The sequence below is a fragment of the Sphaeramia orbicularis genome, chromosome 14 (assembly GCF_902148855.1).
Source record: "Sphaeramia orbicularis chromosome 14, fSphaOr1.1, whole genome shotgun sequence".
NCBI lineage: Eukaryota > Metazoa > Chordata > Actinopteri > Kurtiformes > Apogonidae > Sphaeramia > Sphaeramia orbicularis.
Window position 1 is genome coordinate 20,063,744 of NC_043970.1, and position 15,844 is coordinate 20,079,587.

General features: G+C 38.6%; 1 protein-coding gene across 2 annotated transcripts in view; it reads left to right on the forward strand.

The window, feature by feature from the left end:
- The window catches only part of LOC115433329 (F-BAR and double SH3 domains protein 2-like), a 45,285-nt gene extending 33,339 nt beyond the window's left edge, over positions 1-11,946 (forward strand). The window contains exons 11-20 of one of the 2 annotated variants that reach the window (XM_030154676.1): positions 792-908; positions 2,499-2,597; positions 3,951-4,103; positions 4,207-4,341; positions 6,284-6,367; positions 6,484-6,667; positions 6,756-6,982; positions 8,812-9,016; positions 9,098-9,162; positions 11,152-11,946. In XM_030154676.1, coding sequence (XP_030010536.1) covers positions 792-908; positions 2,499-2,597; positions 3,951-4,103; positions 4,207-4,341; positions 6,284-6,367; positions 6,484-6,667; positions 6,756-6,982; positions 8,812-9,016; positions 9,098-9,162; positions 11,152-11,235 — 1,353 coding nt within the window. In that variant the 3' untranslated portion in view covers positions 11,236-11,946. The remainder of the gene's footprint in view (positions 1-791; positions 909-2,498; positions 2,598-3,950; positions 4,104-4,206; positions 4,342-6,283; positions 6,368-6,483; positions 6,668-6,755; positions 6,983-8,811; positions 9,017-9,097; positions 9,163-11,151) is intronic. The other variant, XM_030154677.1, reaches the window with a different exon arrangement.
- Positions 11,947-15,844: the final 3,898 nt, after the last annotated feature.

Below are 15,844 nucleotides of genomic sequence, written 5' to 3' on the forward strand. Positions count from 1 at the left end.
GATGATGAAAACCTTTGGACTATTCTGTTTTTATTCCTTTAAACAACAACATGCAACAACAATATCTTTGTAAAATCCCTGCCAACAAAAAACACCACATGAAAAGATGTGTGGTTTGTCAGAACTGCATTTTGCTTTACCATTCCTGTTTACTGGTCAAACTACTTTATCTCTAGGGGTCAAACTTACAAACCAACAGGCAATAAATGTTGCATAAGCAAATCTAACAGGAAACAAGCATGTAAAAAGAAAAACGAGAAGCATTACGGTCACAAAATTCTACCCTGACCTTCTGTGGAAGGAAAAGCTGCGGACTTCCAATGAGGACATACAAGGTACCGATGAACAGATAAATATGTGTGCACGTCTCTCTCACAATAACACTTCTGTTGACTGGGTCCATGTCATATGTAAAGAGGAAGTTGCCACATTGACATAACACAAATGGTAAACACAGGTTACACTAGTGGTTCTCAAACAGCACTTTGAGAAGCCAGAGGGGTGTTTTTACAGCGGTCTGTGGGTCGTAGTAGTTCCAGTTCCTCAAAAGTACATTTAGCAATATTTTATTTTAATTTTCATATATCATAAACTATTATATAAGATTTTTTTTTTCCCTTTTTTTTGTTCCTTAAAACTAAATCAATGTTGTTGTGACATTTTCCTTAAAAAGGTTTGAAATCAGAATGGACTAAACTTGGTTTCTGAGATATATTCTGTTTCAGATGAGTTTGATATGTAATGTTTATCATATCCTGGTGAAATATGGATTGTTGTGTTTTCTGTTGTAGGTGATGCAGCTGCAGAGGGAGAGCGGCACAGCAGAGGAACACAGTTTGGAAAAGGAGGCGAGGAAATGGTCGAGTCGCGTGGCCCGAGAATACAAGAGCATCATCCACACTCAGCGGGTGAGAACCGGTTTCACACTGAACCTGTTCACAGCTGAGGTTAACATGAGTCCTGAGTGAACATTTACAAGTGGATGCTTATAAGGATGTTTATTCACACCTGGAATTAGAATATGTCTCTTCAAACGTCAACTGATACTAGATTTTTCAGGCTGATATAGGGAGAATTTTAGCAGAAACAACTAGGTAACTGATGAACTGAGCATCTGCCGTTAAAAAAAAAAATCTAGGTTGAAGTAATTTTCATATTTAAAACTATCTGCTCCAACATTTTACAATGTCATATTCAAGGAGATAATGTACAATGAGCAGATACCAAATCCAGGACCCAAAATGTGCACTTCATAAGAAACGTGAATTTGTGTATTTTTAACAATTTAAGAGATTAGATTTAACTGTGTAGCCCTAGTCAAGTCCACAATCAGTCTAAAAGGCTAATAGTGAGAACAGACTGCAGTGGAAGTGTCCTGTAATCAGAAAAGACCCATTGATGATCAAACACCTACTAAATACATGGTTTGATGTTTCAGTATTTAGTAGCATTTCATTCAGCTCTACAAATTGTTACTGTAAACAGGCAGCTGAAGTCCACACATTGTTTATTCCAGTTGTAGAAATATGTGTAAAAAAGCCAGCTCATTCACCTTCTTTATTGTGCTTAAAGTACAACAGTAGCTCAAGTTTTGAAAACAATACACAAGCTCTGAAATGGAAAAGTAAAAAAGCATTTCTACCATTAAACACTGGTCATGTGTAACACGCTGAACACACTATTGACATTGGTTCTTGTCATTAAATCGTCTTTTCTTCATGTTCAGGTCTCTTATGTCCTTAATGTGTTAGAATAGAATAGAATAGAATAGAATAGAATAGAATAGAATAGAATAAGCAAGTTGTCAGTCAAGTTAACAGTCAAGAATAAAATATAAAAAACTATCAAGTAGAAACACACACATACACAGAAGTGAGTCCAGTACTAATAAAGTGAGTGGTGCAGCATCCTGAGGAATGGATTGTGTTAGAATTTTTTACATAGCAGCAAAAAAGAAACTATCACTGCCTTCTATCAGTCACTGCTCTTGATTTGTGAAACGTACACGTCAACAACATATACCAGAAAATTCTACTGAAGTAGAGAAATGATTATTTGTGGTATTTGTATTTGTTTGCTTCCCACCTCTGACTGTAAATCATTGGAGCCTGTGCAGAACAAAAGAGGTCAGTTTGATAAGACTGGAACTCATAAACCCATCGGCATCGTATCATGTATGAGGGTAAAGATGATGAAGCAGCAGATTTCATCACCTTCAACTCCTTCTGATAAACTGTGACAGCCAAGCGGTGAAGATAAGTGATTGCCAGATTTATCGACACATGTTTTTCCACCGCATGATGATCAAACAGCGCTTTTCCAGTAACCAGGAAATGAGTCACATGCTGTGCAGCTCCATCAAGTGTCTTCAATTAATGCCTTTATTGTTCCACTGTACATCCTGTTTTCATTTTTTCCAATACATTTTGGATGTACTGAAGTGTTAGTAAAGTGTGTGGGGTAGTTACATGTGTTATGTTATTTTATTTAACCTTTAGGCCCTGGAGGAATACGGGAACCAGGAGACCTCAGAGCAGAACAACAGTGAACTGGAGACCAAGATGGAGGTGGCTCGGCAGAGTCTTCGGAGGGCAGAGGTAACGCATGTGTCTGTTATTAAGCAGAGTTTCTCTGGTTTCTCTATCAGGGTCATGTGTTTAAGTTGCCCATTACTCCCCCCGCTGGTCAAAAACTGAAGTGACATATATAATGCTTTAAAACAGGGGTGTCAAACGCATTTTAGTTCAGGGGCCACATACAGCCCAGTTTGATCTTAAGTGGACCAGACCAGTAAAATAATGGCATAATCACCTATGAATAATGACAACTCCAAATATTTCACTTTGTCTTTGTACAAACTAGAATTATTTTATGAACATGTTAAGAATTATAAACTGTTCTGTCACAAAAAATGTCTAAAAACCTGAGCAACTTGAAATATTTTAAGAACAATGTTATGCCTCAGCTTATCATTTACACATGTGCATTCACAGATCACAGTGGGTCTACAAACACACAAAACATGTAGTAACAGGCATAACACTGATAAAATTGCCCACATCTTTCTTGAGAAATTTTGGGTTGTTTGTAGGATATGTTTATTTTTTGTGAAAGGATAGTTTGAAAATGTGAACATTTTCATAATGTAATCTTTTACACCAAAAGAAAATTTTGGAGTTGTCATTATTTATAGGTTTTTCTGTAATTACTTTACTGATTTGTTTCTTTATAGGAGATCACATTGGGTCATATGTGGCCCTTTACTATTAATGTCTTCAGGGTAATTCTTGCACTTTGCAAATTCATCCCATGGGCTTCACTGGACCCTTTATTGGCCCGGATTTGGCCCGTTGACACCCCTGCTTTAAAACTACAGGGCAGTGTTCAGTTGAGGTTTTTTTTCCCATTTTTTTGTGCAGAAATATCTTTTGTTTGGACAAAATTGCTTTCTTCATTTTTAATAAGAGGTAGATTGTAATAAATATACTCAAGTACATAAGTGTGTATTTCAAGTACTATCATTAATATAGCAATAGTTTATGAATTATTCAATTTAATTCAATTCAGTTTTTTTAATTTTGCACCAGTCATAAGATGTAATCATCTCAAGGCACTTCACAAATTCAGGTCAAACACTTAAAAATATTTAAAGGAGAAAAAACCCAACAACTTTTCCAAGAGCAAGCCCAGGGCTACAACAGCAAGACAACAAAACTTCTTTTACAGAAGAAAAACCTCAGGCAGAACGGAGTCTTACTCAGGCCGCCATCGGCCTCATGTGGGTGGCGGTAGTGGAAAGAAGAGAGAGAAAAGAAAAGCAAAGAGGAAGAATAACAAACAGTACAGATACTGGATGACACCATTAAACACTGGGCATGTTAGAGTTCAGAACCACAAACAGAAGGTACCAAGAAATGTGGAGATGAACTCGGTTACTGTTGTTCTGTCAGACGGTGAAAGTGAAAGCAGAGGCACGCCTGGATTTGCTGAGACAGGCAGGTGTCGCTGTGGAAACATGGCTTAAGAGCGCCATGAACCAGGTGATGGAGGAGCTGGAGAACGAACGCTGGAACAACCTCAGTACCCATGATCCTTCACTCTCTGTAAGAGTCAGAAAGCACAAACATTAAATTATCGAAACAATGACACATTTAAACCAGTTCATTTTCATATTTACTTGTGTGACTGTTTGTCCCCTCGTTGCAGGGAACAGCCGATCTGGAGCACGAGGACGAGGAGGAGATGGAGGACAGTGGTGAGGTGTTGGACGACAGCAGCTCCAGTCCCTCCAGCACTTTGAGGAACTACCCTCTCACATGCAAAGTGCTCTATTCCTACAAGGTAATGCTCACAGTTTCCTTTACCTGCCAGGAGAAATGATCTGCAGTTATTTACACTAGAGCTGGAGGATTATCGTGATATAATGTTATGTCCTATCACAGTATAATATTTATATTATCATGTGATCAGTGGCTATGATTCATCCGAATAATTTTGTTTCTTGTAGCTTTAGTGTATTTATTTCATATTGTTAAAGAAAACAAAATATTTAAGCCTTTCCATATTGTTGAATGAGAACTCAGATTGCAAATATTTTCATTGGGTTAATGTTTGATGTTTAAATGTATGCCAGCTTTTTGTACCTTGTGTATTTTTTGACATTTACAAATAATTTAAAGTCAACTTTCACTCAGAACTTACAGTCAACCTTTAAACTTAAAGAAATAATGATATAATTATCAATCTCAACTAATATGAGTGTTTTTTATCATATCACTCAATCCTAATTTACACACAGATTAATCAACTATCAGGTTAGTATTTCTGTCTAAATTTACACATACAAAGACCTGCATATGCATATCGGTTCTAAACATTATTTCCACTATGGTCACTTATCAACCAAGTTTTCTTTTTGTTACATTTTGTGTCAATGAATTAATTAAATGTTCTTAATAAATTTAATTTTTATTTGGCAAAAATACAGGGTGTCCATAAAATTTCTTTAGACTTTAACATATTTATTACAGAAGCAAATGAATAGACAAATCTGTGGAAATTATTGCCAAATGAAAAGTAGATCTTGAAGTTTTTCTGACTTATTTAATCCCCCTCTATATGGACACTATTAGTTGTGCGAAGCACATCCAGACGGTACTGGATTTGTTTCCATGTTGGCTGTAGCATAGACTCATCAATGACATCAGTGATCTTTTACTTCAGGTTGCTGATGTCCCATATCTTGGTTCGATACCCAATATCAGTAACATAACCCCATGGAAAGAAATCCAGGGGAGTGATAGAGTGATTGGTCGTCCACTCCACCCTTTATCCAACACTGTCCCCGTCTCCATAAGTTTCTTGTGCCATGCATGAACTGATGGGCGTGTCGATGTCTTCCATACTTACTCCTATGTTTGGCGGAGACTGAATTTCCAATTTTGTTTCAATAAACTACGATACACATTGTGCTTTTTCTTGAGTTGCCATTTTTTAGGGGTTTATTAAACAGAACCCTTTTCATCAACAGGGTACCTGAAATACACAAATGCAATGTGATTAAAAACTTTGATAACCACTGAGTATATAGAGCAAAACTGATTAACATATCACATTAATTGCTTTCGTAGTAAATGCTTTAAATTGTAAAGAGACTTTGTGGACACCCTGTATAAAACTGTTCCCAGATGATGTTTTGGTTCTGCCGCCCAACACTTTATTATATCAGTTTGTGTTGACAACATTATGAAATAGTTGGTTAAGTTTAGAAAAATATGCCAGGATACATGACTGTTCATTTATTCGCATTTCTGGTTTCCATGTCCATGTTGCCGTTTGACATCATTTTGGATCTGAAATTTCTTTTGCCTACTTGCGTTTAAAATGAAGTCTATCTATGTGTGTAATGTGACTATGAAATGGACGGAATTTATTTTAATATGTCAACCACTGTTATGAAATGGACAGAGTTTATTTTTGATATGTATAATTTTTTGTGTTTTGTGCAGGATTGTTTAGAATTTATTTTGACTTGTAAGATTTGTTAAGGTACTTTGAGGAACTGACATGGGACTTTGTGATCAGTAGAAAAAGATGGGGTAATGGGGTGGGGGTATATAAGTTGTACTTCATCCCGCTTTGTTTTGAATGTGTTTTTTTTTTTTTTTTTTTTTTAACTATTTTTTTCGTGTTTTTTTTTTTTTTAAATTTGAAATAAAAAAAATAAAGTAAAAATAAAAAATGTTTCACATGCAAACAAACTGCCCTGTTCTTTTGTCTCCAGGCCTCTCAGCCAGATGAACTGACCATTGAGGAGCAGGAAATCTTAGAGGTCATCGATGATGGAGACATGGAGGACTGGGTCAAAGTATGAAACACCATCAGATCTAAAACATTTTGTAGAATGCGTGGCCACAAATTCCATCATTTTTTCTTTGTTGTGGATTTCAGTCAGTAATCGGCAGTTGTTTTGTGCACTTCCAGGCCAGGAACCGCAGTGGACAGGTGGGCTACGTCCCAGAGAAGTACCTGCAGCTGCCGTCCTCCAACAGCCTGCTGAGTATGCTGCAGTCTCTGGCCGCGCTGGACGCCCGCTCCCACTCCTCCAGTAACTCCACCGAACCTGAAACCGACCTCCCCACCGGTTCTGTCAACGGAGACTCCAGTGGTGAGGGACATGTCTAGAACTGACGCCTCGTGGTGATGTTTTGATCCAGACTTGTCGTTCTTGTTGTTCACCCTCTTTCTCCCTGCAGCAGTGTCATTTGCGAAGGCCCTGTACGACTACGCAGGACAAACAGACGATGAGCTGTCCTTCCCAGAGGGCGCCATCATCCGCATCCTGAGCAGAGAGACTCACGAGGACGACGGTTTCTGGGAGGGAGAGTTTAACGGCGTGGTTGGCGTCTTCCCAGCGGTCCTTGTGGAGGATCTCACGGCTTCTAGTGAGAATGGAGATGGACAGAGAGACGGCAGTGCACAGGTATGAGGACACTCTGATACGTGAGTCCCTTTTCCAACAGATATACAGGGTGGGGAAGCAAAATTTACAATATTTTGAGGCAGGGGTTGAAAGACAGTGTATGACCAATTAGTTTATTGAAAGTTATGAGAATTTATTTGCCACAAGAAAATTGACATAATAGAAAATGTTTTTATTCTATGTGTCCTCCTTCTTTCTCAATAACTGCCTTCACACGCTTCCTGAAACTTGCGCAACTGTTCCTCAAATATTCGGGTGACAACTTCTCCCATTCTTCTTTAATAGTATCTTCCAGACTTTCTCGTAATAGTTTTGCTCATAGTCATTCTCTTCTTTCCATTATAAACAGTCTTTATGGACACTCCAACTATTTTTGAAATCTCCTTTGGTGTGACGAGTGCATTCAGCAAATCACACACTCTTTGACGTTTGCTTTCCTGATTACTCATATGGGCAAAAGTTTCTGAAAAGGTATGGATAATAGTGTTAGGTATGATTATGACATCAATATATGTTTGGTTTCAAAACAATTGACGTAGTGCCTGCTGAGAAAAAACAACTAATGTTCATTGTAAATTTTGCTTCCCCACCCTGTATATATATATATATATATTTTTTAATAGATTTCTTTCAAATATGGAAATGGTAGAAGCATCCTGATTGCTACTAATTGACTTCTTTACACTACATAATACAGAAATGAAAATTCAAGGAAGCAAAAAATAATAATACACAAAAAAAGAAAAAGAGTCATATTCCTTTTTATTGCCAGGAACTTGCTTACCTGGGCAAAAGAACTCCTGGTAATTTGTGTACTTTAAGTTTTCATCGCTTCACATAGGTCCTGAAAATGAATTCAAATTAGGCTTGGTCATTTCAAGTTGCCGACTCGAAATCCTGCAAAATTTCTTTTAAGTGTATATGGCACGTTCGTTCAATGTGGTCCAGGCTCTTGAGCATGTTCAGATGGACACATGATTCCAACACCCTCGTAGCAGTGAGACAAATATGCTCATCTTGGCTCTAGCTGAATACACACAAGCATTTTTAAACACTCAAGAGCGTATTTGGCATATGGACCTCGTCATCCATTTTTGCTCTACAGTTGTGGAAAAAATTATTAGACCATCAAAAGTCAAAAACAATGGTTATGCAATCAAGTACTAACTCCTGTGTGTATCATGTGACTAAAACAGACAGAAAAGAAAACATGGAATACCTAAAAGCACTGTTTTTGTCAGTACAATGCCATGGCTATTGATGTAAGAACTGAAGTGATTTTGGTTATTATCAAGAAAACATGGAAAAGGTCTAGATATCAGCTCTGAAGTTAAACTGTTATGAGCTATTTTTTTATCATTATATTTGTCCAAACAAATGTACCTTTAGTTGTACCAGGCATTAAAATGAACAAGAAATTGAAGAAAACAAGGGTGGTCTAATAATTTTTTCCACGACTGTATTTTACAAACGATCAATACACAAACCAGGTGAAGCTTGTAGAAACTGAATAAACAGGTATGCACGTGCACACTGGCTGTAGGAGGTGAATGTTAGTGCAGAACGCTGCATGGGTGTCGCAACAATCAGGGTTCTTCAGCACACAGCCCCGCCCCTCAAGAATTCTGGGTAATCTGAAAAGTCCTACATTCCCACAAGGAACTTTTTTGTTTGAGGTTGAGGGAAATTTTTTTTTTTTTGTACCTGGGTAATTTCAGTGGAAACGCGTTGTTCCTGTAAAGGTTCCTGCATGAGAAAAGGGTCTACAGTACTGACAGACTGGTATTTCTTCTCTGTGTAACCTCATGTCTCTACCTGCTGCTCCAAAGGCCTCCCCCTCCTCTCTGGCTCAGTGCGACCGATCCCCTCGAAGCCCCTTCATCCCCGGCCCCCTCCACAGCAGCCCCCTGCAGACACCCACCATGGCCTCTCCTCAGTCCAGCCCCTCCACAGCCTCTCCCATTGGCCGACCACCATCCTATCACAACGGACACCACAGACCGCCGCCAGCTCCGCACAAAAGCCCCTTTCAGAGTAAGAGTCGCCACGATATGTCACAGCACTCACTTCTAGAAGGAGAACATAATGAAACTAAAACATGTGGTTCATCTTCAGGTCCATCTCAAGGCTCACCTCAGCCCCCCAAATACCCAGAGACTGGGTCTGGCACTATTCGACCTGTGAGTAAACCCACTCGTTGTGTTTTTACCCGTCTGATCATCCAAGATCATGTTACTTGCTGAAGAGTACATTTGCAAAAACAGATCTAGATTTTATTCTACTTTTCAGAAATCATTGTCTGTTATTACAAATGGTAGTTTTGCATCAAGTTGGGCTGAAAAGTAGGAAAAACACACAATAAATGTAATAATTTTGATATCTACAGTGACTAAGATATGAGTTAACACTTGAACTTTTTTTTGCTTTGGAAACAAACAACAAGAACTTTACAGTATAGGAGTTGTACACATTTTTCTCTACATAACATGAGTGAGGTTTAGTTTCTGTTTTGGTCCCATATGGTCTAGTGGTTAGGATTCCTGGTTTTCACCCAGACAGCCTGGGTTTGATTCCCTGGATTCCCACACACATATACACACACTCCTCTCATCCTGTCTCAACAACACTTCCCATATGTCATTAGACTGTAACAAACATGGACTGGACTTGCATTGTTGTATGAAGTTTGAATGTACTGTAAATATGTGGGGGATTGACATTGTGCACTTAAGGGATAAACTTTTGCACTGGCTGCACTGGGGTGTGATGCCAACTGTCAGGTGGTCCAACAACCTATCGTTGTCTTTTTATGGCAATGACAATAAACTGAATCTGAACTGAAACTGGACCGACAATAAAGTGGGTTAAATGAAGAGGGTCACTTTTGGTGTGTGTTAAATGTCCAAATGTAAAATTAACTACGGCTAAAATTTACTTAGAGGGTCAAATGAGTGGCCATTTTAGTCAAAAAAAAAGTTGTAAGAAATGCATAGAACTGTGTTGAAATAATGCTAATACATTTGTGCACAGACTACTGATTATTTGACAGTGGAAGCTATATTTTCAGAAATATTGGATTTTGAATAGGACGTGTATGTGAAAACTTTTGCTGGTGGACGGATGTGACATTTGAGAAATGCATGTGTATTTAAATTGAATAATCTTTCAGTGAACTGGAATAAAGTGTAATAAATGCTTCATATACACTACCAGGCAAAAGTTTGGACTCACCTTCTCATTTAAATGACATGAGATGGACCACAGATGGTCAACAAGAGCTCAGCATCATTTGGAACTCCTTCCAGACTTTTGGAAGACATTTCAGGTGATTACCTAATGAAGCTCATCAAGAGAATGCCAAGAATGCACAAAGCAGTAATAAAAGCAAAATGTGGCTACTTTGAAGAATCTAAAATATAAAACATGTTTTGAGTTTTGTCACACCTTTTTAAACTACATAATTCCATATGTGTTCATTCATAGTTTTGATGCCTTCAGTGAGAATCTACAATGAAAATAGTCATAAAAATAAAGAAAAACCAGGTGAGTCCAAACTTTTGCCTGGTAGTGTACACAGAAAATACTAATTTGAATACCATAAGGTCATATATGAACTTCAAAACAACACATTTTTTGGTCAAATCCATTTCCTTGAGCCAATTCAGACACCAGCAGAATCCTCCAGGAGGAAACACTTGGTGACGGTGGTGAGGAAAAACTTCCTTTTAACAGGCAGAAACCTGGAGCAGACCCTGGATGTGGAAGATGGTCATCTGCCCTGACCAGTTGGGGTTAAAGAAAGAGAAAGAGATTTGGGGAGGGGGGGTGGGGTGGAGTAGGGGAGACACATGGATGCACAGCAGACTGAACTACAACTGTTAAAAACTAGAACTGCTGTTGCAAGTATAATTACCAATAACCAGAACAAATATCCATAACTCTTATAACTACTATTCCAAATACAAATATGATGTGTACAATGTGATGGTTTATGCTGGAAAACAAGTCGTGTGCCTCCAAAGTGGACATTAACACAATCTGAATCAAGCTGAAGAATGAGGCAGTTGTTTGTGACACATGATAGTGTTTCCTGAGGTGAAAACAACTACACAGTACAAATGGCTGAGGCTCCTGTCAGATCCGATCCGCTGACTGACGTTTGTTTCCAGGTCCGCGCTGCCCCTCCGCCTCCGAAGCAGCATCCTCGGGGTCAGGTGAAGCGGAGGGAGGAGGTGGAGATCACGCTGGTCTGAAGGCAACGCCCTGGAGGTGTCTGTGTTTAAACCGGCCAGGACGCGGTGGCTGTGCCTCTGAAGCACTCCCAAAGGAAAGCCAAGGAAACGACCACCTCCCGAAGGCCAGAGGGGGGCGCTACACTGAGTCCTCCATGTCCTCACACAGCACCTCGATGGTCAGTGATGTGGACGAATACTGTGCCTTTCATTTCACCTCTCACTCCTTCTCTTTCAGTTGGTTCATTGGTGCATCTCTCACTTGATGTGTGTTGAAATTAGATGAACAGGGCCAATTTCCAGGCGTAGTTCAGCTTTTTAGTAAGTGGTTGTATGGGCTGTGTGTCCATGGTCAGAGTTTTACAACGGTAGATACAGGTCAGTTTGTTGAAGTGACTGAGAACTGACTCAGAAGATAAACAATGCACTGCTGTTGACAGAGGCAGCACAAACACACCCAAAGAATCACATAAGGAATAATGCCACTACTTCCAATGGGGCGCTGAAGCTCTACAGTGCCTCTTTAAAGCCTATAATATTTAAGATTAAGATGTTTATTGTCCCGACAGAGATATTTATCTCTGACAGTAGTACCACGTTACGGCTGCAGTGGTGAACACAAGTAATACACTGAACAAAAATATAAACGCACCACTTTTGTTTTTGCTCCCATTTTTCATGAGCTGAACTCAAACATCTAAAACTTTTTCTGTGTACACACAAGGTTTATTTCTCTCAAATATTGTTCACAAATCTGTCTAAATTTGTGTTAGTGAACACTTCTTCTTTGCTGAGATAATCCATCCACCTCACAGGTGTGGCATATCAAAATGCTGATTAGACAGCATGATTTTTGCACAGGTGTGCCTTAGGCTGGCCACAATAAAAGGCCACTCCAAAATGTGCAGTTTTATCACACAGCACAATACCACAGATGTCACAAGTTTTGAGGGAATATGCAATTGGCATGCTGACTTCAGGAATCTCCACCAGAGCTTCTGCCTGTGAATTGAATGTTCATTTCTCTACCATAAGCCATCTCCAAAGCTGTTTCAGAGAATTCATGAAGAAGACTGTGCGAGGAAAATGGTGGTCACACCAAATACTGACTGGTTTTCTGACCCTCCTGGACCACCCAATACAGTAAAACTGCACATTTTAGAGTGGCCTTTTATTGTGGCCAGCCTAAGGCACACCTGTGCAATAATCCTGCTGTCTAATCAGCATCTTGATATGCCACACCTGTGATGTGGATGGATTATCTCAGCAAAGGACAAAGGAGAAGTGCTCACTAACACAGATTTAGACAAATTTATGAACAATATTTGAGAGAAATAGGCCTTTTGTGTACAGAGAAAAAGTTTTAGATCTTTGAGTTCAGCTCATGAAAAATGGGAGCAAAAACAAAAGTGGTGCGTTTATATTTTTGTTCAGTGTAGTTATGATACAACACTCATCTGATCCTAAAGACAGCACAGAATCGCTTAAATATATACTATGATTATTGTTTATATACACAATGTACATTCATAGAAATCCACAACAGTAACAGTATACACAACAAATCCCATAAACCCACAGGGTAAAGGAGTTTCTGTTCTTCTCATTTCCCAACTTTAACCTTTTATAGTCCTCTGCTTGTTTTAGCCCCGCCCACCTGAGGCAGAAGGCATTTAACAAAATGAGACATCCTCAACCCAACGCTATGTAAATGTGAGTAAAATATGAAACACCTGTTCCAGTCTGATACAGGCACTGCTGTATTTATGATCTGTCAGATGAGATGAAGAGTTTATGTAAACCTGTAGTTAACTTTTAGGGATGTCATACATTTCACTCAACATGCAAGTTTGATCATGCATTTGATTATGTTAAATCACAAAAAGCCAAAGGTCTAAACACTCCGATGTTTTTATTTCATTTTCACAAGCTGAGAAAACACCCAGGTTTTTAGGAACACTGCCTTCAGTAGTTCAGCTTTTGGTTCGTTGTTTTAGAGGAAACCTTAGGTCTGAATGGTTCAACAGATTGATTCTTTCAGTTGCTCAGTGCATCGTTTTCTGCTTCTTCAAACTGGACCAACATCTGACCATGAATAAGGAGCTCGTAAACCCTTCAAACAGTCCGAACTACACCTTCAAACACCAGCAGAGCAGTTTAAAGGCCCTTTTGTTTTCAAGCGTCACTGCCTTTATACTTCTGTATCAAAAAGAAAAGTAGAGTTTTTTGAGAGAAGAAAGTCAATGACTGGAGGTATTACTCATGTTAATACTGAGAAGGGTTAGTTGTAAATATGTCTTTCACCAACTCACACAGTCGCTCTTTCCATTTCTGGAAATTATTCTCTTCAAATCTCGACATTGTCCCCCATGGTTCCTGGTGGTACTGCTCCATAGTCTCTGTTAGGGTTGAAGCTCCCAGAGGACGGACAGAAGTACTCATGTAACCAGCAGAGGATGAGACTTGAAGAGAATAATTTACTGAAATGGCAGAATTTTTTAAAAAGCACCTGTGTGAGTTGGGAAAAACTATAGAAATACTATGACAACATCCTCTGATGTCGCCATGTTTGTTATTTTTGACTTTCTTCTCTCAAAAACTCTACTCTTCTTCATTTTATTTGGCTAGTAGATTAATTCAGAGCAGCGCCCTCCGGTGGAATGATCCCCAAATGCTCATTCCAACAAAATGGACACATGTATAAAAGGCAGTGACAGTTACACCTCTGGAAACAGACGTACATATTTATGTAAGTAAAGTGAGCATAAATGGGCCTTAACACTGCTTTAGTCTGAGTATATCTGAATATCTGATTGTGTTATTTACAGCAAGTGATACAGTGATACCTGGTGGATAAAATACACAACACACCTGCTCAGTATCTGCATTACTGGTTTGTGTGTGTGTGTGTGTGTGTGTGTATGAAAACAAACAAAAAAAGTCTATGCATTTTAATATAGAACGTCCACTGTTAAATGGAAAGTTGTGTTTTAATGAAAACAAGGTTTACAGCAAATAAACACATTACATTATATTTCTAGCAATTAATGTAGATAGTGTAACTCAACTTATTAGTAGGTTTGAGTCTGTAAATTTTGTCAGCATCACTTTATGGAAGTGAATGTTTTATTAACCCTTTAGACGCCTGAGTTTTGTTTTGTTTTTTAAATGTTCAGTTTTGATACCTACATTTCAAAAAGCCGTCTGTTTCATTCAGTTATGTCGCTTGTCGCAATATTGCAACTTTGGTGCTTAAAGGGTTAATAATGGACTAGAATGTTCTAGAAATGAACGTGTTTATACTTTGATTTTTCTTTTTCATTTTACATGTGGTGGTCATACTATTATGATTAAAACTTGAAAACTTTGTGTAAAAGCTGTACATCGTCTGTTGAACAAAAGAAACAAAGAGTTAAAAAAACAAGCAGAGCTTTTAAAAAGGCGTAATAATAAACTATAGTTATGGGAATGAAACACACAAACACAGCCTGTTTCACATGCAAACAGACTCATCCTTTAAATCCACCTGTTCTATCACTGCATCACTTCCTGCACAGCTCCTGTACCTTTCACCACAAATATTTGTACAATTGGATTTCTATGCAACAAAGTCAAGCTCGGCTCGACGTTCCAGCACGTTGTGGAAACGTCGCTTCATCACAAACCAAAAGTGTGGTTGTCTCCGATCAAAAGGCCATGACGGACGAGGCTGGTCCTCTCCTCAACACGTGACTCTACGCAGTTACACAAACAAAGGGAAAAGTGGCAATTTTAGTAGTGATTGTTGTCAGTAGGGAGAATCTCCTACTTTTAAGAAGATGTCGTCAGATGAAAATAATAAACCCCCTGCGTGTGTTTGGTTCTTCACAAACAGCTCCCTGCTTCTTATGTTATTTTTCTTTGCACCAGATGCTGAGAACTTCCTTTTGGGGGATAAATGTAGTGCGTAGCGTAACTTTTTTTTTTTTTTTTTTTTCTCGTGTTGTAAAATGAATATCTAGCGACGTTATCACGACACTAATGTAGGGCTGAATTAGCCAGTAAAGAGGGGAAGGTTGCAGTCGGTGACAGTTTACACCGAGGTCATGTGCAGTGAAAACATGCCTTCATTTTTAAGAAGGAAACCATCCTGAGCTGCTAGCTGTCCAATGAGAATCTATACTGTCATAGTGAAGCACTTTCTGATGTCTTCTTATTCCTTTTCAGTATTGATCTGTTGTGGATGCTACATTGTTTGTTCAGTATATGTTAGTTTACCAGCTGTATTGGTATGAATACTTTTCTTTTAACAGCTCTTTCATTATTTAGCCTTAAATAGCCGTTGTAGTGTCTTTGAGATTGAAATATGACCTTTTGATCGTATTGTTTTTGAAATATCAATAGTTTACAGAGACTTTGGAAATGGATATCTGTATAAACAGTAGTGTAGGGCTGGGCGGTCGGATCCCAGATGTTCGTATCAGTCCACATCTGTAATTATCGCATTAAATATCATCATTATTCTGTTGAACGGGCCATTTTTGGAGTGAAATATGACGAAACCAGATTATGTTTTTAGTTATATATAAAAGATGCAATAAGAAAACAATTAAGCAACACAATAAACATGTCCATTTCATTTATTTGATTC